This window comes from Lipophrys pholis (genome assembly GCF_963383615.2).
Source record: "Lipophrys pholis genome assembly, chromosome: 9".
NCBI lineage: Eukaryota > Metazoa > Chordata > Actinopteri > Blenniiformes > Blenniidae > Lipophrys > Lipophrys pholis.
This window is the reverse complement of record NC_137639.1, coordinates 2,519,800-2,544,698: the sequence shown is the minus strand read 5'-3', so window position 1 is coordinate 2,544,698 and position 24,899 is coordinate 2,519,800. Positions and strand designations below refer to the sequence as shown.

Here is a 24,899-nt window from a genome sequence, read left to right as displayed (position 1 = left end):
GTTGATTTGCAATCCCCTTTTTGCACAAACTGATTTCTAATACTTATCCAGCTTCTCATCCACTTTAGTACAGTTTACAGTTTGAATGTGGACACTTTCTTTTTGTCTCTGCTTTCTGGTGTCTTTAAAACCAAGTCTTCAGTCCTCATCCTCTTCAGCTCTGCCTTTTTTTCTGTACGTCTCTGTCCGTGTAGTTAGAAAAATTGGGAGGCGCACGACGCAACGTGGCTGCTGAAATGATGAAATCTTGCGGATGCATCAAGCATAAAACAGCCTTAACCCTCTGTCAAGGCATGTGCGAGACATCTGTTCTCCTAGCTTTGAATGGAAGAACATGTCTGCATGTTTCTGGGAAAACAGAGGTCAAGCATTAATATGGAAGAAATATTTTCGAAAGGTTTAGGTCCTGTTTACACGACGTTTCAAGTGAAAACGCTGTTTGTTGAATTTTTGATTGGGAAAAGTGTCACGTCGACACAATAACATGTGGAAATGATGTCTGTTTACATGGAGATAGTAAAAACACTGAAAACAATGTAGTTTTCATGTTGGGACACTAGTTGGCACTGTTGTTTGTGTTTTTAATGAAACCTCACAAACACACACACACTGTGAACAATACACTCTAAACATTAACCACGTTAGTACAGGGACATTCTAGTGGACAGACCCCCAAGTTGGATTGTTATTACGGTGACTGTCAAAGTAAAAGTACCAAGTCCAGGAGAATATAGACTGGGAATCATGACACCATGGAGGAAACTTTGTTTTGATTGTCTCTACTGAGCATGTGCAGAATAGATATTTACTACGGCCGTGGTGTGCATGTAGCACAGGTACAGCATTTCAGAAAGATTGCATTTCCCCCCATTTCCATGAAGACAAAGTCATTTTCACTTGAACTGTTGTGTAAATGGGGGCTCAACCCACCTTGTCTTCTTGTCCTCTGTTTGTGACCACAACTCTCCACTATGAGCGTCAGAACCGGCTCTTGTCTTTCTTAATGCCTTCCTTTTTCGCAGAGCTTGCACCTCATAAGCTTGTCGATGACAGCCACCAGCTAGTATTTCCCAACAGCCTGGACTTCTCGGACTGAGGACCTGTTTACACGACAACGTTTCACGTGACAACACCTAATCCGCTAAAATAAAGGAGAGTGTTTCCACTGCAGCAGCGGACACAGACACAACGATGTAGTTAGTATGCCGGGCCACTGGAGGGCGCTGTTGTTTGATTTTGTTATGAAACTACACAGACGTGTGTGCAGAGAACAAAACACTATAAAGGTGAAGAAAATGGAGAGAACCTGACATCCATATGGACTGATGAGTCATCGGATGATATCAGGGAGAGTCTCAACTATTAAACTACTGATCTGGACCATAAAACTACAATATGGACCGCGGGTCGTACCACTACGGGTCGTACCACTACGGGTCGTACCACTACGGGTCGTACCACTACGGGTCGTACCACTACGGGTCGTATCACTACGCGGCCGGCATGTTTGTTTACAACTGAATGAGCAGGAGGGAGGGGGAGAGATGTGCAGTAACAGGCCCTGTAGCCTCCATCAGTCTCTGCAGGAGGGAAAGAAGAATCTTTCCACCTTGGGAGCCGGATTAAAAACTTTGCGGATTCAGTGCATCCGCAAACTGGTGTCGTGTAAACGGACCCGCCAAAAGTGAAGAAAGTCTTGCACTCAGATTCGTTGTCGTGTAAACGGGGCCTGAGTGTGAAGGTTTGTTCTAGCAGCTAAAAGGTTGGTAACCGGGTTGGATTTACCTATAGTGGGAATTTTAACTTGTCGTTGACCCGTCCACATACACACACATACTATAGCTCGCATGCAAAGACACTGTCCCATTGGTTGGGGTTATTCAAGGTGCTGGGTCTTACCCATGAACTGTTCAATGCAGGAACAGCAGGGTTTCTTCAATTACTGAATCACCCAGTCGACCTGCTGAGCTACAGCTGCAGGTCCAGACACTGCTGGTGCTTTAAAATAGGCTCCAGAAAATGTCTCTGTGAAGACAAGAAATAAAGTAACGCTCTGGAATGAAATATGATCTCCATAAAAATAGAACCATAAAAATACTTTGTTGTAACAAAACCTGCAGAAGTGGTGTGGCTGTGGCTCAGTTGGTAGAGCTGGTGGGCTTTCAAGGTTCCAGATTCGATCCCACAGCTCCCCCCATTCACATGTCCTGGTATCGTAGAGCTAAACACTGAACCCCAGACGGCTCCCAATGGATGGACTGAGCGCCTTGCAGAGCAGCCGCCTCCATTGGCGTGTGAGTAACAACAAAGGGCGCTTGTGGGACTGCTGCGTGAAATCCAATTATTAGTTCCCTAAAGAGATTTTGCCTGGTGAACACAAGCCTGGTGGGCTTTATAACCATCACCAATATTTACATAGAAAAGCCAGATCCAGCCAACAAACAGTCTAATCAATCTCACAAGTGTAAAATTGAAGTGTAAAGAAGATATTAACTGCAATTTTCAATAAAAGATGAAAGAAAAATTCTGTCCCCTGTGGTGTTTTAGTTAGAGACAAATGAAAAGCTACCTACAAGCACAATAAAAGTAAATAAGAAATAAAAGTAATAAAACTACAATAGCACACTTAAGACAACAGTTGTAGCAGCCTCACAGCGAGGAGGTTGTTGGTTTGAATCTGGGCCTTTCTGTCGGTAGTTTGCATGTTCTTACTGTGCGTGGCTGAGTTGGCTCATTTCCTCCCACAGTCAAAAAAGTTGCATTTGAGGTCAGTTGGTGACTGTACTGGTCCTGTGGGTGTGAATGTGAGTGTGTTTGTCCTGTGATGGACTGCTCACCTGTCCAGGTGAACCTGGACTTCACTGCGAGCTGGACCAGGACCACAGACCCTGAACTGGATGAAGACTTATCGAAGATGGATTTACACTACAATGAGACCCAAAGTAGCCAATTGTATTGAGCTGTTGCAATTATTTTGCTTGAAAAAGTATATCTGCATCAAATATTGTGAATATGAGTTTGTGAAACAATAAATGCTAATGGCTGCAGGAATCTCACAGCCTGAGAATCACACTAATGACTTAACACCAGCAATGTTACATAAAAACAGTACATCTTTTACAGTCAAAATTATGATTTTGGGAAAAAAACTGTAAATCAAAATAGTTGAACGTGCACAGATTGTGGAATTTGATGTTATAATAATAATAATAATAAAAAAATGTATATCTAATTAAATATTTATGCAAAAAGTTCCAAGTGAAACTGGTCGTTGATGTTTCTGAAAGAAAAGTGCTACGATGGTAATTCTAATTTAAAAAAAAGTACAAATAAGGTTTCCAGGTTTTGGTTCAAGGCTCACAGAAGCTGCAGAAATCAAACAGAGCAACATTCATCAGGGGCTGTGAGTCAGAGACAAAATCTCTTCACAAGGGATTTTAAACTTCATTTCATATTTGTTAATGTTAATACAGTAATAATAATAGTTGGGCAGCACTTTAGAGACCGGATCAAACCGCCAGGAAAATGTCACGCAATTACACCAGCTGCTGGTGAGGGGGCGCTGTCGCCTGAAACAAACACTGACCAGAGAGGACGTAAAGAAGAAACACTGCTCATTGATTGGTCCAGAATGAAAGCGGAAGTCCCGCCGCTTTAGCCCATGGTGGCTAAGCTAGTTAGCCCATGGCTAATGAGTCGCCACAAACAACCACGATATAAAGTCTTCAGACCAGATATAAACAAGTCTTAGTCTCTACTTCTTCCTGATTACTTCTTCCTCCTCACTTCTTCCTCTCTACTCTACGTCTGACCGCACGACATTTAAAAAAAATGTCTTTCTGCATCAGCTTCTTCTGATTCATTTTTAGCATTTCCACCATTTCCATGTAAATGGACATCATATCAAATCGTTGCCATGTAAACGTGAAACTTTACTAAAACAAAAACGATGTGTCTTCACTGTAAACAGGGCCTCGGTCTGTGAACCCCTCACACTGTATGACATGAGATAAGATCACAAATTTCAATTTCATGACCCTGACATTGTTTTCCTGAGGTTTCTGCAGTATCATCAAGTGCGAGTCCAGAGAATAGAAGCACTAAGACTACTTGTAAGGAAAATAACATTGTTTCCTAAACCAAACCCAGTTATTTTAGTACCTAGTTTTTAAAATTCATTGATTTTAAATTATAGAGAAAACTCCACCCAAACACAAAAATCAGAGTGGCCCTTGTCTATTAGTATTTACCTCACACTGAGCGAGTGGTTTTAGGAAGAAACCTTGAGAGAAAGACTCAACTTCTCCAGCCTGACATGCTGTTGTTTTACCAAGCAGCTCGTATGTCCGAGCATTGTCCTCCAGCTCGAGGTGATGTGCAGGAGGAGGGTTCCTGTAGTAAACACATCATTAGTCTGAGCTCTGACTGCCAGGTGAAGCAGGGCTGCAGGAGACGCCACAGGGCCGAGTGCAGCTCCACCACAGCACTCTGACACCAACTCTCTGTTCACCTCAATGACGGAGATGCTAAATGGCCCGGCTGTATGGGAAGACAGGCTACATATGGTAAAGGGTGCTAAAAGGTAGAATTAGCAATTTAAATAGCTTGTTGTGACTGTGTGTGAATGGCTCGCTGGGGAGTAATGATGCTAACACACCTCCTTCCTTCACTGTGGACTACCACTGCAGTGCAAAAGCTGCCACAGGCCACAACTCACTTCCCCTTCATTCCCTTCAGCTCTGCTTCTTTCCTTCACATATGAATACATTTATTCACTCACATAAAGAGAGCGGGGAGATATAGTCAATGCAGGAGTCATGAAGTGAATGCACGCTCGTGTGGCCACACGCATGCACACAGCAGCGGAGCTTCAAACGCTGCACAGCACATCAGTCAGGGAATGCAATCAGCCAAAGCAAATATAGCCCACCTCCAGTGTTTTCACACACAGCGAAACAGTCACTCAAATTAAGGTGTGTGGATGACCAGCAGAGCATACACAAACAGCAGCAAACGACCTTGCCAGCACTCACACGGCCAAAGGACACTGCCCTGATTCATCAGAGGCCTGAATATCACCAGTCCTCCACATGGGAGCTCCTGGAACCTGGTGACGTTGGTGACACATGCGTTTAAAGATCAGGAAACACTTCACGAGTGGAATTCTGAGGATATGCTGAAGGTTTTGTTGTGGGCAGCCAGAGACAATCACAAAGCACTTCAGGCTCTGTCCTCATGAGCCAAATCCGTCTTTTTTTTCTCTGCGTCGTTCTAAAAACAATCCCGTCCACACGGCACCATGAAATGACTCAAAATGTTGTAGTATATATGCCAGGCCTACATGTGGCACTGTAACGCTGTCACAGAAATACACCAGAAATGGAAAAGGAGACATGGAGCATGCAAAAATCCTCGGATTTGAGAAATCCGATATCTGGCCTTTTTAAACCAAATAACATCAGTCGCTTCTGCAGCACGGCCTGGAGCATGAAGTCCACCGTTGTTGGCGTGGGGTTATACAGATGAGAGGTGGGGCAATGATGTCATAGTTTTCAGCAAATGTACATGTCATCCATCCACATGTCAAAGCCCATGCAGCATTTTCAAATTTCTCCACTCCGGAACCCGTTTTCAGAAAAGAAATAAAAAAGTCAGGCAAAAAACAATGCAGTTACTTTAAACAACGTTGTAGTGTGGACAGGGCCTGAATTACCACCAGTACTAACTTCTAAAGGCTCTTCCATACATTTCACATTGTGCATCAACAGACCGCAGAACGTGGTCTGTGGACAATATTTACATCATATGGACCAATGAGCAGCCTGCGGACACGGAAAGAATGAATTGGCCTTCACTTAATTCTACCTCCCTGTGCATGTATGCTGCCTGTAGTGTTTAGGATTACTGCTCTGACTGTAGAACTGACACTCAGGCTAAAAGAACATGCCTCATGTGAAGCCTGTGCATGTTTAAGCTGCACTTCATTGTATTCTCCAAACAATACACCATTGAACAATGCTGTTTGTAGGAGGTACCAACATTGCTAAGCATTCTGAAATTCCTCCCTCTACCCGGATGAGAGTAATACAGTTTAAGAATGGCTTTTTGTACAGGGTCATCATTCTAAGTAGTCTGCCACTTGTAATTCTGCAGGTATTTAACCAGAGTGTCGCTTCTCGCTGCGTTTGTAACAGGATTATGACAATCTACCGCTGAGCCTCGTAATCAAATGTTGCACTTCCGCTTGCTCTGCGTGTGATGTGCCACCCTTCCCTGTTCATCTCTCTGCCTGCTGTAGATAGCCCCAGGATTTTCCCCATTAAGTATTCCTCCACATGAGTTACCCTCAAGCAAGAAGAGCAGCGTGAACGTGCCTGGGTAGGGTTCGCACCGCTTTGAATTAGCAACAAAAGGCTATAGAATATAACAGTTTTATGGAAACATTCACATCCTTTGAGCAGGAACCTAGAGGCAACATTTGTTTTGTTGTCATTCTACTATTAGATTGTCAGTTTTATTTCAGGAGTCTTTATCATTTCATCTGGTAAAGCTGAGGGGATTGAATCAATGTTGTGTTGTGTAATGGTTGCACAGCAGAGGAGAAGTTAATCCAGCTTGGGCTTGGAGGCCTGCTGCTGCAAAGTTTGCATGTCTTAGCTGGATGTCACCAGAAAACAACACATGGTGGAATAAAAGAACAAACCAGAGGCCAATCAGGGACACTGAGTTATATATTTAGTTCTATAGAGGATGGACGAACGGATGGTCCAACAGATGGAGGACAGGTCGTTGGATGTTCAAGCTGGGGGTAAAAAACACATGAAATCTAAAGATTATGTCATGAATTGTACGAGCCCCAAAAAATGTTTTGTCAATATCTTTACGATTTACAGACAACATGGTACTGGTGTTGCACGTGTCAGTTGCCCGGCTGCGAGATGGGTGTTTAAAAGTAACAAAAAGAAGTGAAAAATGACAGGATATGAGGAGAAAGAAGAGGATCAAATGCATGGATAACTTATATTTGGGACTTTTAAACCAAAGTCAGTGCTTCAAAGTGCATTCGTTTTTTCTTATTTGTAAGAAAAGTGCCACGCAAACAGAGTGGCAGCTAAGTGCTTATTGAGCCTAAATGTAACCAGATAGTGAACTTCTGCAACGATAATGGAGCAACTATGTGTTAGTGTGACAGAGGTCAGGTACAGTGAGATCTTTTCATGTGCAACCAGATGATACCATTAATTAATAATGAATACAGTGCAGTGCAAACAATGGCAGACAGCTCGTCTGGATCATTTTAACTTCCAGCCGGGAATGCATTTATAAACTACAGCTACGGAGGAACAGCTCAGTTCAGATCAGATACAGCATCAGTGTTTGTTGTTGTTTTACATGTGTTGCAATAACATGCGGATTGAGTCAACGAGTTCCAAATGGAGGTCAGCATAGGACAGGAAACATCCGTAAGTACTTTGCAAGATTAGGGACGAATCTCTCCACCAGCGAAACGGTATTTCACCTCATTATTTCAACATTACAACAAACCCGGTGACACAAAAATCAAGAAAAATGACCAAACAGTTCAGCTGAGCACAAAAAATTAAATATCTCTGATATTTGGAGGCACAAATCCCCAAGCGCAAAGACAACAGCATCATATACTGAAATGTTTGTCAATTGCACAATCGCAATAGTGGGGAGAAATGTTATACTGCAGATCACACGTTTTACTGATATCTGAAGTTCTACTGTTGACCAAACACTTATTGTTAATAAAAGAGGAATAATTGTCACACAGGCAATATTGAACATAATTTATATCAAGATATGTTTAACAATGTAGTAATGAATGTATTATTTCATCCTTCAATGACGATATCAGATTTGATTTGCTCTCTAAGTATGAAGCTCTTTGTCCACGCAGTAGATTTCAGGTTTGACATCCCAGCGCTGCATGTTTAGTCTCACTTTATTCCATTAACTTACTGAAGTCTCACTGAAGTGGAAGAAGATCTTGTGTCACTGTCACGATGATCTGTGTAATTTTCTCAGACTAGTTGTGGGGATCAGGTTGCTGGGTAAACAATGCCAATAGCCTCCATGATACCTTGTTTTCATTTTCGAGATGAAAGTATTTCCAAACCATGCATTTATCCAATTTCAAATGTTTTGAGTCCCTGTTATTGAAGGTCGCTGAAATCAAAGGACTATTGTAAGAACAGAGGTGGTTAAAAAGCCTGATATCATCAGTGAGCTCATTTCTTGTTTCAATTTAATACAATTTATTTGACAGTTATTTGTACATGCAAGCTCATTGAGAAACATCTTTTCATTTACAAGAGAGAGCTTTTCTTAACGTTTACAGATTTCGGCCTTATACAATAGACCAAACATCGGCAAATGGCAATGATCTAATTCCCAAAGCTGCAGAGCAATGAGATATTAATTAAACGATCTGTTGTTGCATTCAGTGTGTTAGTCAGAAACACACACATCAATATTTGACCATGTGAATTGAAGTTTCCATAGAGGAAGTCATGGACTGAATGCACACATCATACAATTATCACAGGCGTTCAAACTTGGCTTGTGTCAGCAGAAACGTGGACATCAATGTTGTGTTCTTACCCATCGGCGTGCCGACCCCGTAGGCCTTGGAGTCAATGAGTCCTCCGATCTGCGTGAGGTTGCAGTTGCGCTGCGTCACAAACTCGATGGTGGTGGACTCCATGAGGAAGGCGTAGTCCGAGGTGAGCACGCGGTGAATGCCTTCCTCTATGTTCTTCACCATCACTGAGTGCCTGCGGCTGCTCATGAACTCCCACATCTTGTCATAAGTGGAGATCTTGGTTTTCTGTGGAGATGGAGCAGCATTCAGTGAGGGAAGGAAACTTCACTGGGCCACTCTCATATTCAACTATGCTACAGTTGTTCATTCTAAAAGCTATGTGTGTTTTGATGATTACAAAGTTCCTGATTGGAGGTTAATGAAGGATTATAAAGTTCTGAGCAACTGAAAGAAACAATAATGAGCAGAGCTCTCACATCACTCATTTAAATACTGCCAGTGTTCGCAGCTCTATCAAGGCCTGCAGAGCCATTTACATTCAATTACTTTGCAAATTTCATTAGGAAAACATGTCATTTGCTACAGCAGAACTTTTTTGCAGCTCCAGCAGCACGATACGCTTTCTGTCTGCCTCAGTCATTATCGCTTATGAGGAGAATATAGGCTGAGGCAGACGAGCATGCTAAATAGTGGCAGCAGGGTGAATTTGTATGACCATAATGTACATTGCTGAGGTCTGTGCCGCTGCTATCGCCTTATAGGCAGGAGCAGCAGTAACGGCATTGTCAAGTAGCTGTGCACCTCGCTTTCTACACCTGTAATCACTGAGAGAAATCCAGGAGCGCATTACTCTCCAGGGGAGCCGATTTGAAGGCATTTTTGAAGCCATTTGAAACCTAATTAAGTCACATCTTCAAGGTCCTGCCCGCCATTATTGTGTGTAATGACTTTTTGTGGCTGGTCGATATTTTAGATCAACTGGGTGATTTGCGGAGTGCCTATCAGAATCTTTCGGAGTCACCCTTGACAAATCAGGCGATTGAGCATGCAAGCTTTTGACTGCTGATAAGGCCGGAGCAGTGGCTGTGAATACACGGGGAGGCTGATAACCACCTACACTTCACGCCGGGCAGAGAGCCGAGGTAGGCCTTCCAAGAGCTTCCCCACAAGGAGCTGATTACACTCACACCATACCAGAGCTCTCACAAAGCACAACTGACGTGTGTCGTGATCGACTGACAGACACAAACAGCAACGAAGTGCAAAACAAATCACTGCAAATCATAAAACTGGAACCAGACTATTTGGGATCAAAGAACTGGCCCCTGTAGTCTGATCCTCTCATCACCTGCATCATGCAGGTTTCATCTACCTGAACCTGGTTAATTCTCCTCATCAAGCTGAAGTGGCCATAGATCTCTAAACGCATTACGATCTCCTGATGTATTAAGATCTGTTGCTCCAGAATTTAGCCACTCGTTTTAGAATTAAGATATGAAAACTGATTGAATTGATAACAGGTACTACTGAGCTCTTTTAAAAGTAGCAGTTTTACTTAGCGAGTTCCTAAATCAACAACAACTTCTTGTTGGAAAAGAAACTCAATTGTTACTTTTAATTAAGTCTCCTAATCAAGATGTCTTAATAGTGTGCAGGTTGTAGTGTTGCTGGGCGGTCAGCGCTGTGTGGGTCAGTCTAATGACTGATTCTCTCATTCAGTTCAGCTCAAGTTAAATCTGCACAATGGAAGTCGAACCGTGGTGCTCGAGTTCTATTAAACTTCACTCCTTTGAGAGAAGTACAACCTCTGACTGCAATTCAAAACTGATATCAATAAACCGATTCACAAAGTGATGACAATTAGAAAACGCAGCAATAGAAAAGCTGCTAAACTACCAACATGTATGAAGAGAACTCAAAGGAAGGAAGCTGATGCCTGTTTAGAAGCTACCAACTGATGAAGGCTAATGCTGAAGCTAACAGCCAGCACATGGAGCAGGGCGGAGTTCTACATCTGTTTCCAACGGCAGGATTAAAAATCCCACGCAAAATTCAGCAATTACAACAAAATAAATGAAAATAATACAATACCAGTAAGTTCCTGATGAACGCAGTGGGAACATGGTAAGATGTTGTTATATAGCTCATTAACAACAAAGGTCACCATATTCTGTGTTAAACAAGCAAAGTCCAGCAGCACCCAAGAGTTTTAATGCCCGGTTCACACGGCAGGATAATGAGGCCGATTTTGGCCCCTACAATCTTAAGGACGCTCAGATCGTCATAAGATAATCTCATCAGATATTTCTGCAGTGCGCGGTGTGTTCAGATGGCTCTCGTCTGCTCGGAAGGATGTCGGGACCGCTCCCGTCTCATATCGGGGATATTCAACATGTTGGATTGTTTTGGCCGAGTTCTCATGGTGTGTGGTGTCCCCCGGGGGGACAACCAGCAAGAGCCTGTTGACTGTGACGCGTAGCCAATCAGGAAGCGAGGTGACGTAGTGGCGAGGAAACGCCGGACCAGACCTATAACCAGACCTATAACCATGCTCCCGTTGTCTCCACTCTTTTGACCAACACCTCTTCTTTTTAAAATGTGTTTTTTCAGCTAAAAACACCACAAACGATCGCCAATGCGTCCTCTTCATCCGCCATGTTTGTTGACTCTGAAGTCACGTTTGTTCTCGAGAGGGTTTGCGAGATTTCCCGTCTGATGTGGGGAAGTTCACGAGTGAAATGGGTTCACGTGTGTTGATGCTGCCGTGTGGCTGCACGCCACACACTGTACCACCACAACTGTTAAACCGGGGATTATTTATCGCCGTGTGTGTGTGTGTGTGTTCTCTTAGGTTTGGGAAACGTGAGGATCATTTTAAAATCCTGCCGTGTGAACCAGGCTTGAGTGGAGCTTCAGACCACTCAGCTGATCTCATTCATCACTATGACAACGGATTCACCATCTTACAAAATATGTTTGTTTGTTTTTTTTATTAGAAGACTGTTGGTGGTTTGGTGGATTACTGACCTGATTCTGGAGCGATTATTATGACAATATGTTGCGTGTTGTGTCTGTGCCTTGAAATGACTCTTATTCGTCACTATATAAATAAAATTGAATAGATCGTTTTTAGTTTTGCAAACTAGATTCGCTGGGCCTAAATGCTGCAACAATGTTGTGGAGTATTACAATATGAGTCATGATAACAATGTGTTTGTGCTCTTTCTCTTACTGAACCCAGTTTTATAAATAAGCAACTGCAACATTTTTTTTTAAACTTTCATTAAACACTTCATTGTTTGTAATTGTTCTTAGTTTTTAGGACTTGTGTCACTGGGGCAGTCAATGGACTGAGAGAACATGAAACTCCAGAAGTGGAAGTTGATCATCTGTCCACTGCTCCTGGTTTTCACCTGACCTTTGTCCAAGTGGCTGTATGTATGTATCCTCATTGTTTGTTTTACTCCAGATGACTTGAGCAGTTAAGATGTTCTCATAAAGATTCGGGGCACAAGGTTTTGGCGGAGCATTCAACTCAGTTTCTATTTCATGCAGAAAGCATGCATTGAAATTCCTCACAGAAACCCAAAGTCGACTTCAGATTTGGAGAGAAATCCCCTGCAGGCTCCATCAGATCGCTACAGAAATACTCAAAAAAAAAGAAGAAAACAAAAGGGCCGATAATTGTGCCTTTTGTTTCAATTCTCCGCTGTGCAAGGGGAGGTATGGGAGTGGGTTTGGATCAGCAAGTCCTGAAACGGCACTTAGCAGCTCACTGTGGAAGAGGAGTCCGTTTTCTTGCCGACGCTGCACAGTCAACAAAAATAAGAAATCAAACTCAAGCCGCGCTCGAGGGCCTCTGGGAACAGGAAACTAAAAGTGCACAGTAATCACCCAGTTCTGTACAATCAGAATGCAGACTTAAGGAGGGCAGACTCATTTAACATGATAATGTTGGTGGAGATACAAACCTATATTTACTTTGTTGTATTCATCAAGGAGAGGCAAGACGACATTCTGTGTTACAATGGTCATTTACCAAGTTCTTTAAATAGAAACTATCACCCAGACACTCTTTATTGTCTGCTGGGTAAAAACTTATTTTCCACTTCCAAAAAAAAAGTGTATTGCCAGATATGATATTATAGTTGTCCCATATTGTGCAATGTAGGTTTTCTAAATGGATCAGCAAAGTCTTGTTTACTATTAATTAGCAGAGGAGGATTTGGGTTTTAACTGCTCGATGAGTTCTTGATTAGAATAGCTGCAGTAATATGAATAGTGTGAGGTGATTCGTGGTTGAATGGTCAAAGTGTCAGCAGGGGGTAACTCACACCTTCCTCACATGCTGTACTTTTGGGTCAGCAAACTTGTTTTGTGTGTTGAACCAACAACTTACGAACAACTCTGCTTGCTTTGATTGGTGCCTCTGATGCTAGAGTTGGTTGTTTCTGAATACCGAGGTATAAAGTTATACCCGTCGCATCCTGCCCATGTATTAAAGTGTCCTTGAGTGAGAAATGAAAACCCAAGTTCATTGTCTGTTAGTAGGAAATATCTCTCAATGCACTTGGTCATCATCAGTGAAAGTGCCTGAGGTACCAGTATTGAGGTGACAAAGACAAAAAGTTGCAGTCCTCATGTACAGTTTCCAGCCAAAATGGAAGACCCAGGTCTGAATATATATTGTTTGTTCCTTCACCAGACCTAATTTAATCATCTCTCTGCTGAAAACAAATACTAGAAACTCACATTTGGCCAAATATTGAAGTGAAATCCACCTGCAGGCAGTAGATTGTTGCGCCCAACAATTGATTATGATTCACATGGCATTTATTGGGCCTAATGTAAAATGTGCCCTATTGATAAAGGAACAGTTAGTGTGTGGATCCATTTTGTCAGCCAGATTCAGTCAAAACTTCTTTCCTGACCCCTCCTCCAGCCTTTTAGCACATTTCAGGAAAATGAGGTCAGTGGTGTTTGCTGACAGACAAACAAGTAAACGACTCTGAAAAGGTGATAATGTGGAGATGCGTCTGTCAGAAGCAATCTAGTTCACACTCTAATGCTTGGACATGGAGGACTAAATGTGATGCTTTATGCCAGGTGGATAAATCCTCACATTTACAGTTTTTGACCTCCCACATGATGTTGAATGAGCACATATTTCAAAAGAACAAAAATAAGGGATGGCTTCTTTCTTTCCACATATCTTGTTTGAAAGCTGCTGTTTCGTATGGAAACAAACGAACAAATGATGGTAATAATGAGATTTCTTGTCATATGCAGTAGGTTTGATGTCAGTTGACTGAAATCAGTTCGGACAAAGATTATTATTCATTTTATTGAAATCAGACTCTTGTTACATTTGTAAATGAGCCAATAATTTTAGAGTTGATAAAAAATGTTTGACTCCATTTCTCATCATGTACCTGGCTGAGCCTCCAAACACATCTTTACATACTGTTAGAAAACTAAGACGCTTAGGGTTTTGTTCCTGTTGTATATTGTGCTGTTCAGTACAGTTAGTGATCTACAGTTAAGAATCTTACTACTACTGGCTTGATTCTAAACTGATAATTTACTATGGAGCTATAGCCGAGTACACACTGTACACTGCTGAATTACTTTGGTTATTTCTGTGTTAAGTCAAGCTTATCAAACACAAATCTAACAGCAAACTCTTGCACTGTAAAATATGTTGTAAATGTTAGTTTTACATTTACTGACCACTTTATTAGGTACATCATGCTAGTACAAGGTTTCACCTTCTTAACTCGTGGTGTTAGAAATTCAACAAACAACTACGAACAACTCTGCTTGCTTTGATTGGTGCCTCTGATGCTAGAGTTGGTTGTTTCTGAATACCGAGGTATAAAGTTATACCCCTGTCGCATCCTGCCCATGTATTAAAGTGTCCTTGAGTGAGAAATGAAAACAAGTTCATTGTCTGTTCATTTAACCTCTGAGGGTTAAACATTCCTCAGAGGTTTGGGTCCATATTGACATGATAATATCTCATACTTGCTGCAGATTTGTGGTCTGAACGTCAATGATGTGAATGTCCCGTTCCTCTATCCCCCAGTGGAAGATCTGTGGGACCGAGATGTGTGACTGTGGAGGTTCTGGAGTCCAGAGAACTTGTCATGTTGCAGGAACAAGTTTGAGATAGTTTGATATTTGTGAGCTGCTGTGTTATCCTGCTGGAAGTGTCCATCAGAGGATGGTCCACTGTGGTCATGACAGGATGGACATCCTCGGGTAGACTGTGGAGTTTCAACCTGCTCAGGTGACACTACAAAGACGGAAATCTCCTCAACGCCATCGCAGCAGCAGCTGAACAAACCCTGACCCTCTGATCAACAACCATGAAGGTTCAAGGTCACTTAAATCATCTTTCTTCATGGTTGTCATGCTCGGTTTGACCTTCAGCAGCTCATCTTCATCATATGGATACGCAGAAACAAACAATATGGTGCTATGAAATCACTTAAATCAATCTGCCTCTCAAAGGTTAAAACTTCTTGACCATCAGACCACAAAATCCACATCAAATAGTATAGAATCAATGGATGAATCAGAATGGCTGGGTTTCACTCTATAAAAGTACCTTGATGTGGTTTCCACTCTATATGTATAAAACTGAATTGAATGAATATATTTAAAAATCCCTCATTGATACTCAGACTATTGATTCCACAATGCTCACTTATGTATGTAATCAGTGAATTTGGGTTGATGTCAAACTTCTCACATACCGACCGGATGCTTTTTTCTCTCCGTCTCGTTATGTGCACTTCATTTAAACGCAAATCTTATTATGTTTAATGAAAACTGATTGATGCAAAAGAGAACAGGAAAACTTAAGTGTAGCAATAAACATTACAAAATTAATAGAAGTGTAAAATTAACATATATTTCAAGAAAAAAAATCAGACCATCTATTTATTTTCTTGCACATGAGGGAGGGTTAATTAAAAACAGCTAAAAATGAAAAAAGAAAAAAAAAATCACCAATGAGAAAATTAATAACCTCAGAGCTTATTAATGCTGTGGTATTTCAAAATGTTGCCTCCGGCCTGCATACCACCAGCTTTCAATTTATGTACAAAAAATAGCTATTAGTCATTAGTGCAGAATATAAAATAGGTGTGTGAAAAAAAAAATCAATGAGGGGACACATTGATTCTACTCACATTAGATTTAAGCAATCCTCCATACAATTTAAAGATGGTTTGCACATTCAAATAAAGCCTAAATTTAAAACACTATCGACATAAAACATTTTATATATCATACTTAATGTTTGTTGTTTTGTGTTTTGCACCATTACACCAAGAGAAATTTTTCGTACTGTGGAAATGCACATTTTTCAAAGTACCCATTCGGATTCTGATTATCTGCTGGTATTCATTTTTTTTCTTCAAAATAAACCCAAACTACTGTTAATTCTTATATATTTAACTCTACAGTATTTATTCAAATACACTCCAGTAAATATTTCAACACAATCTGACCACACAGTGAGATTTAAATGATTCATCTTCAAGCTTTTGTAGCTAAAAGATCATCTTGGGAACATTTTTATTTTTATTTAAATTTATTTCTTTTTGTCCTGTCAGACTAGAAAAAAAAAAAGCTTTGGTTTTGTGGTTATATTTAGAATTGTTTTGGCAGAGAAGAGTCATTATTTCTAGAATTATTTTATTACAGAGATGATTAAATTATTTTAGAACTATCGACTGTCGAAGAAAGATTCTTTTTTATTCATAATCAGGCCTCTGAGGAGAATATCTGGCATCTACCAAATTTTCTCAATTTTCTTCCAATCTAACAATGTTGCGCTAAAGAGAAGCATTAAGAAATAGTTGTGTCACACTCTTAAAAAACGCTGATTACGTAGGATCTTTAGATTTCGTGTAAGCAATGACGAAGCGTTTCATGTTAAGATAAACATCAATGTGTTTTGTCTGTTTGGCTTGAAAAAGCTTCTCTTCCTCTTAGAGACAAGCTGACCTGATTTATGATTGTATTTTGAACATCTGATATACCAAGAAAAGCGACGACACCAGACTTAATGACGTTCCCATAAAAGTGGAGACACTGGTCCTGTTCAGTAGCCTTCGTTGCACATGCATTATATTGTATGAAAGAGTGAGTGACAGAGATTTAAGAACTGCTGACACCCCCTTATGAATGAATTCCAATTACACAGTTTCAAACCATAAAACATTTAGCAATCTTTATAATCTTTCACCATATTTTATTTCATATAAATGGATCATAATCAGGACTCCACATTGATGGAGGTGGGAAATGTTATTGGATTTAGGATGTAAAGTAAATTATAGAAGTGAGTAAACCAAGAGGAAAAAAATAGAAAACAATAAATGGTATAAAGATGGTGGAGACTGCCAGCAATCAATAATTCTGAATAATGCTTCAAAATATTCCCTGAAATATAAAGATATATACATTGTTTAATAGACTTGTAATCCTTCAAATGACATCATTAATAGTTATATTGGTTGTACATTTTGTTTTGAGAACAAATGGAATAATTTCAACCAATTTTAAAAGACAAACAAATATTGACAAAATACTTGGCTGGTAAAAGGAAATGGAAAATGGTGATAGCTTCGATATCCCACTATATATATATATAAATATATATAAATATAAATAAATATATATATATATATATATATATATATATATATATATATATATATATATATATATATATATATATATATATATATATATATATATATATATATATATATATATGAAGCTTTGAATAACTGTGTGTGAAAATGATGTTTTAGCTGTTTTTCTGTCTTCACTGATGAATGTGCACATTTCTCGGCTGTCTTTCACTCCCAGGACAGAACAGCGATTCGACATTCAGCAGGCTAATAAAATCCTGGCTCTACAATTTGTGTTTTACTCCCTGCATGAGAGCAACACGAAAGAAGAAGCGGAGCTTTAAGCAGTGTGGCTGTGTGACTGTATTTTACTCACAACATGAGAGCCAGCCTCCATTTGTATGTTTCTGCATTTCATTTCAGTCAAATTGAATGAGAACACAGTGCCTGCTTTAGCTTTCCTGTATACAATGTTCAGTGTGTGTGTGTGTGTGTGTGTGTGTGTGTGTGTGTGTGTGTGTGTGTGTGTGTGTGTGTGTGTGTGTGTGTGTGTGTGTGTGTGTGTGTGTAGCCTTGATTGCCATCAACAACAGACACACTGTTGGTCCTTGTCAGGAGCAGCTCACTGCTTGCCAGAGTGTTTTGCATATTTTTCAAAGGGCCCTAATCAAAAGAATCCAGAAAGCTGAGGGGATGGCGTTCACTTTCTGTCAGCACAAACACATTTGCTTTTATGAAGCATTCTCTCATGACACAATTTACCCACACTGTTTGTGATACACTGTTGACACTAAACACAAGTGGCTATGAAGGAAAGAAGAAAACAAACTCCACCTAGCCACACTGTTGTAGCTTTGTCAGGCACCTGGCAGGAAGTCAGCCTCTGCAAACTGATCAGATTATAATGCATCTTTAATTGTCATTCTCTACAACTATGTCCTTGTAGTACGCAAGAGTATTAGTCCCACTCAAGAAAAGAAAATTAATAAAAAATTTATTGTGCACTTCAAGAAAAAAGTCAGAATTCAATGTTGATATTTTTTTTCATGGAGCACTTAGAAAGAAAGTCTAGAGAGCCAGCACATGTGACTGCTTCAATAAAATGTATTGCAGGCAGTTTGACGAAGTGGTGAAACGTTGCTTCAGAACCGGCCTTCGCTCAGAAACACAGTGCCGTTAACATCAGCATTAGACTGTGAAGAGAGCGAGCAGCCTGCAGCTCCTCCTCGCTCCTCATTGACTTCTTACGGCGGACGAGGGTCAAAGGCACTGATCCCAGGGCTTCCTAGGCTATTTATAAAATATTCAACCAGAAATCCTCTGTAACATCAGATGTTCAAAAGCAGTAAGAAACCATATATAGTCAGAATTATGAGATTTAGTGGGATTATTTCAGCAACCATGGGCAAATGATGAGGGCTGGACCAGAGGAGACGTTTCTAATTTGTATTTAATTATTTTTTTGTTTTTTTAAATCTCGACATTGAATTCACAACTTTGTTTTTACTCTGTGAAAAAAAAATCTCGACATTGAATTTCAACTTTTTTCCTTTCAATGTTTTTTTTGTTGTTTTTTAACGTCTGAAAAAAAACAATTCTTGGATGCCCTTAATACTCTTCTGTGCTGTCGGGAAATTTACAGCCAGAGGACAGATTAGTGATAAGAACACTGTGACAGAGCCATTTAAAAAACACACTGTTAAGTAAAACTACTTCGAAAGTGTCCTGGAAGGAAATCACAGACTGAACACACATCATGTACAATCTGTGTGTTACTTCTGGAGGGACTAAAATCTCATGCGCAGATTATAAAAACTAGTCATGATTTTCAGGTGAATGTGTTTTAGGGTCAGGCTGAACTTTAGATTTAAACTGCAGGAAATGACTGAAAGTCCATTTAAAGTTCCTGGAAGGTATGAAATCTGTCATCAGCACACATTTAAATAGAGGGGGTCCGACATGGCTCGGTTCGCGGCGCGGTCGTCTCCCAATTGGAAGATCACAGGTTCAATTCCTACCTCCACCTGTCCAAATGCCGAATGACTGCATTTCAGAACAGCAAATCAGCTGAGCGTAAGACGCGATAACAGGAGTATAATAACAGATGATATTGAGCACATTTATCTAAGCTGTCACAGAGTTTGTCGCTGAACTACATGCTATCACCAGTCCAGTCCCAGATGCAGTTTAAATCTGAAAATGATTGTGTTGATATTCAAAGGTTTTCCCTCTGTTGCAGTGTTTTCAGGAGCAGGAATAAATTGGGCAGTTAACTATAAAATGAGGCAGCGAGGGTGGAGTGAGACAATGAAATGAACAAGAAATTAGAGTAAATGTGAGTGTGAACAACAGAAATAACACAACACATGGTGAGTTGTTCCACTGGTAAGTACTTAAAGACGGGTGGTCATTGGTTCAGGCAAGGAAACAGCTGTGCCTAATGACAGCTCAACGAAAGACAGCCCGGCAGCGGGGTGGTCGGAGGGGCAACAGGGTGGTCGGAGGGGCGGTAGGGTAGTTAACGTGACATCAGGGTGGATGGAGGGGCAGCAGGGTGGTCGGAGGGGCAGTAGGGTAGTTAATGTGACATCAGGGTGGATGGAGGGGCAGTAGGGTAGTTAACGTGACATCAGGGTGGATGGAGGGGCAGCGGGGTGGTCGGAGGGGCAACAGGGTGGTCGGAGGGGCGGTAGGGTAGTTAACGTGACATCAGGGTGGATGGAGGGGCAGTGGGGTGGTCGGAGGGGCGGTAGGGTAGTTAACGTGACATCAGGGTGGATGGAGGGGCAGCGGGGTGGTCGGAGGGGCAGCGGGGTGGTCAGAAAGGTGCAATAATGATGATAGTTGGATTTTCATAAAAGAGTATTGTATCAGACATGAATCCGACACGTTGATGGCTGTTGGGACACAACGATTTCACAAATGTTAAACCAGCTGATTTAGTCTCTGTTTATGATGAATTCTGGGACATTATCAATTATCAAACCAACAGATCTGATCACCAGTCAATAGACTGTCCTGATGTCCCTCGAGTTCCCATAATCCATAATCCAATATGGCTGCCATCAAAAGGTACCAGAATATACACATTACTTGCACTATATACTTCAATTGCAATATTTTTCTGTTTTTCTGTTTATATTTTTTCCATTTACAGTCTAACATCACTTCAAGTTACAGCCTTTTTGAATCTACATGCCAAAACACAAGTTCCTAACAGACTACCAGTCTGGATTGTAAGTGGAAACATCTTTTGTCCTTCCCTCACTCTCTCTCCCCCACTGCCTCCCTCCAATCCCAGGTATCACCCCATCATCTCAATAAGCTTTATCTGCCTGATTTAATCACCATGCTGGAGGTGTTCCTCCCATCTGTCTTATGGCTAATGCAAAACTATTCAGGCTTGTGTAGCCTGGGGACACAAAGGCCTGCGCCACATCCATGTAAAGGGCTACTGTCTGTGCCGCACACTCTGAGCCGTCACCCCCATTATACACACAAGGTGAAAAACCGGCAGCGCCTCTAATAAGATGTGATTTTATTAGCTAACAAGCCCGACGCAGCAGCAGTGTGTGTTTGCTCATTAAATTATTCAGTGTTATTGTAGCGACAGTCCATAGGGAAGGTCCCTGCTTGGGAGAAGCATCAGTGCTTCAGAGACTTTTCCGCGCAGACATTTGGATAATTAGCCACCATTAGACATGTATTTTACAGCAGGAGACAATAATTACCCAAACAGTGAGTATTTTGTCTTTTTTTTTTCTCCTGAGGTCTGAGTGGTGATTACTATGCTTGTGCACATCATCGGTGGGTTTGCTGCCATGAATCAAGCGAGTCTGATGATAAGCCTGGTCAAAACACTCCATCCATCATCACGGCTCTGTCTCTGAAACGCCTCACGCTGGCTGTGTGGACAGAATATGTTTACTCAGTGGAGGATAAATGTCCTCTACATCTGCCCACGCTCATCAATCTTCAATGAAAAAGAGCAAAGTGAATCTCATGTTGCCGATCTGTCTAATAGGAGCCGAGCCAAGCTCTTTGTTTATCAAGCTTTTAAAGATGAAATGAAGAAACTGGTCAGATGTTTCATTCATTTCCAATAGTACCATTTCAGTGGGTGCATTCATTTGTAATAACCTTGTTGGCACGGTGGAGCAGACTTTCACCTGGAATGCCACTGAACAGAAAATAACTTCCTGTCGAACCTGACGGAAGCTTTGCGGTGTGGAGGTTGCACGGAGGTAAAAACCTGGGCTCTTCAAAATACCTCCCACAATCCAAACACTTGGTCGTTCGGTGTGTGATTGTCCTTCTGTTGGTGCAGTGATAAGATTCATATCTTCAGGGTGTATATTGCATTTTAGCTCATTTATTAGCTGGGATAGACTCCAGCTGCTGAAACTGTAGTTTAGTTTAGAAGATGGGTGGACAAATAATGAAATGAGAACCAGTGACGCTCAATTCGACAGATCCGCAGTGTTTGGAAGTTAAATACACCTTCAACTCATGTTCAACTCGGGATATAATTTCAGTCTTGCGTGGTGTTTTTTGGGAGAATATGTCCCAGAAGACCACGATCAGCCTCTCACACTGTATGAGACAAACTAAAGCTGTGACATGAAGTTTGCAGTGTGCAGACTGTACGGTCGCACACGCTGACTCGTAGCTGGCGTGGTTGCGCGATCGCACATTGCATAATCATGACAACTGATTGCGTAATACGCAATCGCGGAACAATACACATCCTAAACATAAACATGCTCTTGTGGCATTTTTGTGCTTGGATAGAAATCCCAAAAAAGGAGAAGGACCAGAACATGGCTCGGAGAGAGAGGACAACCTGGAGGGTAATGTTGCATGGTGAGTTTAACCTAAGTCTTTTTAGCATCTACGAGCATGTTACGTTAGCATCTAATGTTGTGATCTTTCATTTTCCAACAAAACACACTCCATGTAAACAAAACAAACAGTTTGCAGCAGCAGCTACGATCGCCCCAAATATCTGACACTGTCTGGGATTGATCGCAGGCTTACGCACACCGACCCGGTGAACCTTGCACACGGCGCAACGCTACGGCCACTGATTTAGCCACGACCACAGATCTTAATAGTAATTTTCCCACAATCCAATCATTAATCTCTGACAGCTGTCAGAGATTAGTCTACGGGAGCTTTAAGAGCTTCTCTCTTTTTGTTCTGATGTCTTTCTCTTAGCATGAGAATTATTTCCTCTGTGGAGATATATGTTATCTGTGGAGTCAAACAACAGGGGGCCTTCAATACCTTGTTGATCTTGTTCCTCGCTCTTCTTCAGCTGGGGTCTGACCACTGCATTTCGCTGAAGACAACAGCAGGCCACTGCTGAACACGGCAGACCACTGAGGTCCAGTGCACACCACCAAAGACCACTGCACACCACAGATCAGTGAAGACCAGTGCAGAACAGGAACACCATCAAACACGTTTCTGTAGCTCCAAATAAGGGCCAATGAAGTAAAACTTGCAATATAGTATTTAAGCCCATATAATTAATCAATAACATTTTACCATCAATAAGTTTTGACGTTATCGTCTGGCATGTTATTGAATGAGCATAAAAAAAATATGGATGGAACTATGCTGTCACTGTAAGTTTTTCTTTTGTACTGTTACTGAACATCCTGGCATGTTGTTGGGTACGTGAGTGTGGAATAGGGATAAAAGCATAATACATTTTAGAAAAAGAGAATAAAAAATTGACCGTATTTTCCGTGCAATAAGTCGCTCCTGAGTATGCGTCGCACCTGTCAAAAACATGCGTCATGAAGAGGAAAAAAACATAAGTCGCATTTATTTAGAAATGTATTTCACAAAATCCTAGACCAAGAACAGACATTTAATCTTGAAAGTCAAGTTAGTCAGTCTCTTGGTTTTCAGTGTGAAAATGACCATCGGTGGCAAGTTAGGTCCATTTCTGCAACAAGCCAGCACCACTGTGAAGTGTGATTTCTCCTGAACAGTTCTCACTATATTCACACTTTTCTGCCCTTTCTCTGCAACACTTCAGCCCATGGGGATGTCAAGCATGAGGTTGCTCAGCTAACAAGCTGATCTATATCTATGCCGGGCTTGAGCACTGGGTGCCAGAGCCCGGTTCTAGCCCGGTTCCGGCCCGGTTCCAGCCTCCCCGAGCCGGATGGTAGGGTTCTGTCTCCACATCGTGTCAGCCTCCGCAGCCGGCCCGCACCAGGCCAATCCAGAATGCGAGGCGGGGAGCATAGTGCGTATCTCGGTGCTAACAGCTAACAGCTAACAGCTGATTGATGCCGAAGGCTGTGGCTATGCTAACGGCTGACCGATGAAGTTGGTTTCATACTCGATCATCTCGTCAGAAGTTAGTTTCATAGTTGATGAATAAAGCGCTGTGCGTCCCAGACAGAACAGGACAGGTGCTCACCAGAATACCAGTGGTGTTATATGTGTTATATATTTTTATATATAAGTCACAGGACCAGACAAATGGTAAAATACAGTAAATGTATTAACTACAGCCTATAATGTAATACTACATACAATAAACTGCAGTGATAAAAGATCTTCTTAAAATCTTAGTACAGTTCGCTTATTGAGAATAGGTTTGAGATATTGCTACATCATTAGCATGTTACTGGTTTAATCAATTTAAAAAGGTCAAGCTTATTATATTATTGGTTTTTCTTATTGGTGACCTGCTCAAGCCCAGTTGTATAGCAATAAGAATTAGTCACGATAAGTGTCCATCTTTTTTAATTTCAACGACAAGCTGCTCTAGAACTCTACCCTGCATCCACTGATGACATCATATATATTATATTTATTGTTATGCTTGTCACTTGCTAGTAACCTTTCACAGTATACTGATAATAAGTTTCATGAAACATTGAAAGTAAAATGAAATATTTTTGTTTTGTAATTCAGAAAAATTTCCATCTGATCATAGTTGAGATGTTACTCAGCTCAGTTTGACGCCATCATTAGACATCTATTCACACTGTAGAGCGAGTTGTCTCTAAATCATAAGGTTGCAGGTTTGATTCCCTAGCTATTATCACGTGTCATGGTGTCCTTGAGCAAGACACTGAACCCCAAACGGCATGGATTCAGCGCATGGCAGCAGCCTCCACTGGTGTGTGTGTGTGTGTGTGTGTGTGTGTGTGTGTGTGTGTGTGTGTGTGTGTGTGTGTGTGTGTGTGTGTGTGTGTGTGTGTGTGTGTGTGTGTGTGTGTGTGTGTGTGTGTGTGTGTGTGTGTGTGTGAATGTGTGAATGGGTGAATGTGATGATTAATAATGTAAAGCACTTTGGGGACTGCTCAAGGGGTAGGAAAGTGCTAATGAAGTGAAATCCATTTACCTTTCAACTGAACAGACCCGTTAGAAATACTGCTGACTAAGCAGCACTGCGACGGTGAGAAACACGACGTCCGGACAAATTGAAGATGTCAGAATTTACTCTGTTATTCTCTAGTATAGAGGAGTTTGACAGAGGGGTCAAAAAGTGGCCAGGCTTTTGGAGATACTCTTTGTAGAATCTGGATGAGTAGCAATCAAAGCAGGAAGTGAAAACACCGTGAGACAATCAATCAATACATCAAGCTTTGTTAGCCTGAAGGCGAGAAAAAACCTAACCGCATCACTGGGAGAGAATCGACTCCATAAAGTAC

The 24,899-nt window shown here is 41.3% G+C and overlaps 1 protein-coding gene across 2 annotated transcripts in view; it reads right to left on the bottom strand.

Moving 5' to 3' along the window:
• The window catches only part of grik2 (glutamate receptor, ionotropic, kainate 2), a gene marked incomplete at both ends in the record, with an annotated part of 369,944 nt that overhangs the window by 65,521 nt on the left and 279,524 nt on the right, over positions 1 to 24,899 (bottom strand). For both annotated transcript variants that reach the window (XM_080472373.1, XM_080472374.1), the window contains one exon: positions 8,629 to 8,854. In XM_080472373.1, the coding sequence (XP_080328499.1) occupies positions 8,629 to 8,854 (226 nt within the window). The remainder of the gene's footprint in view (positions 1 to 8,628; positions 8,855 to 24,899) is intronic.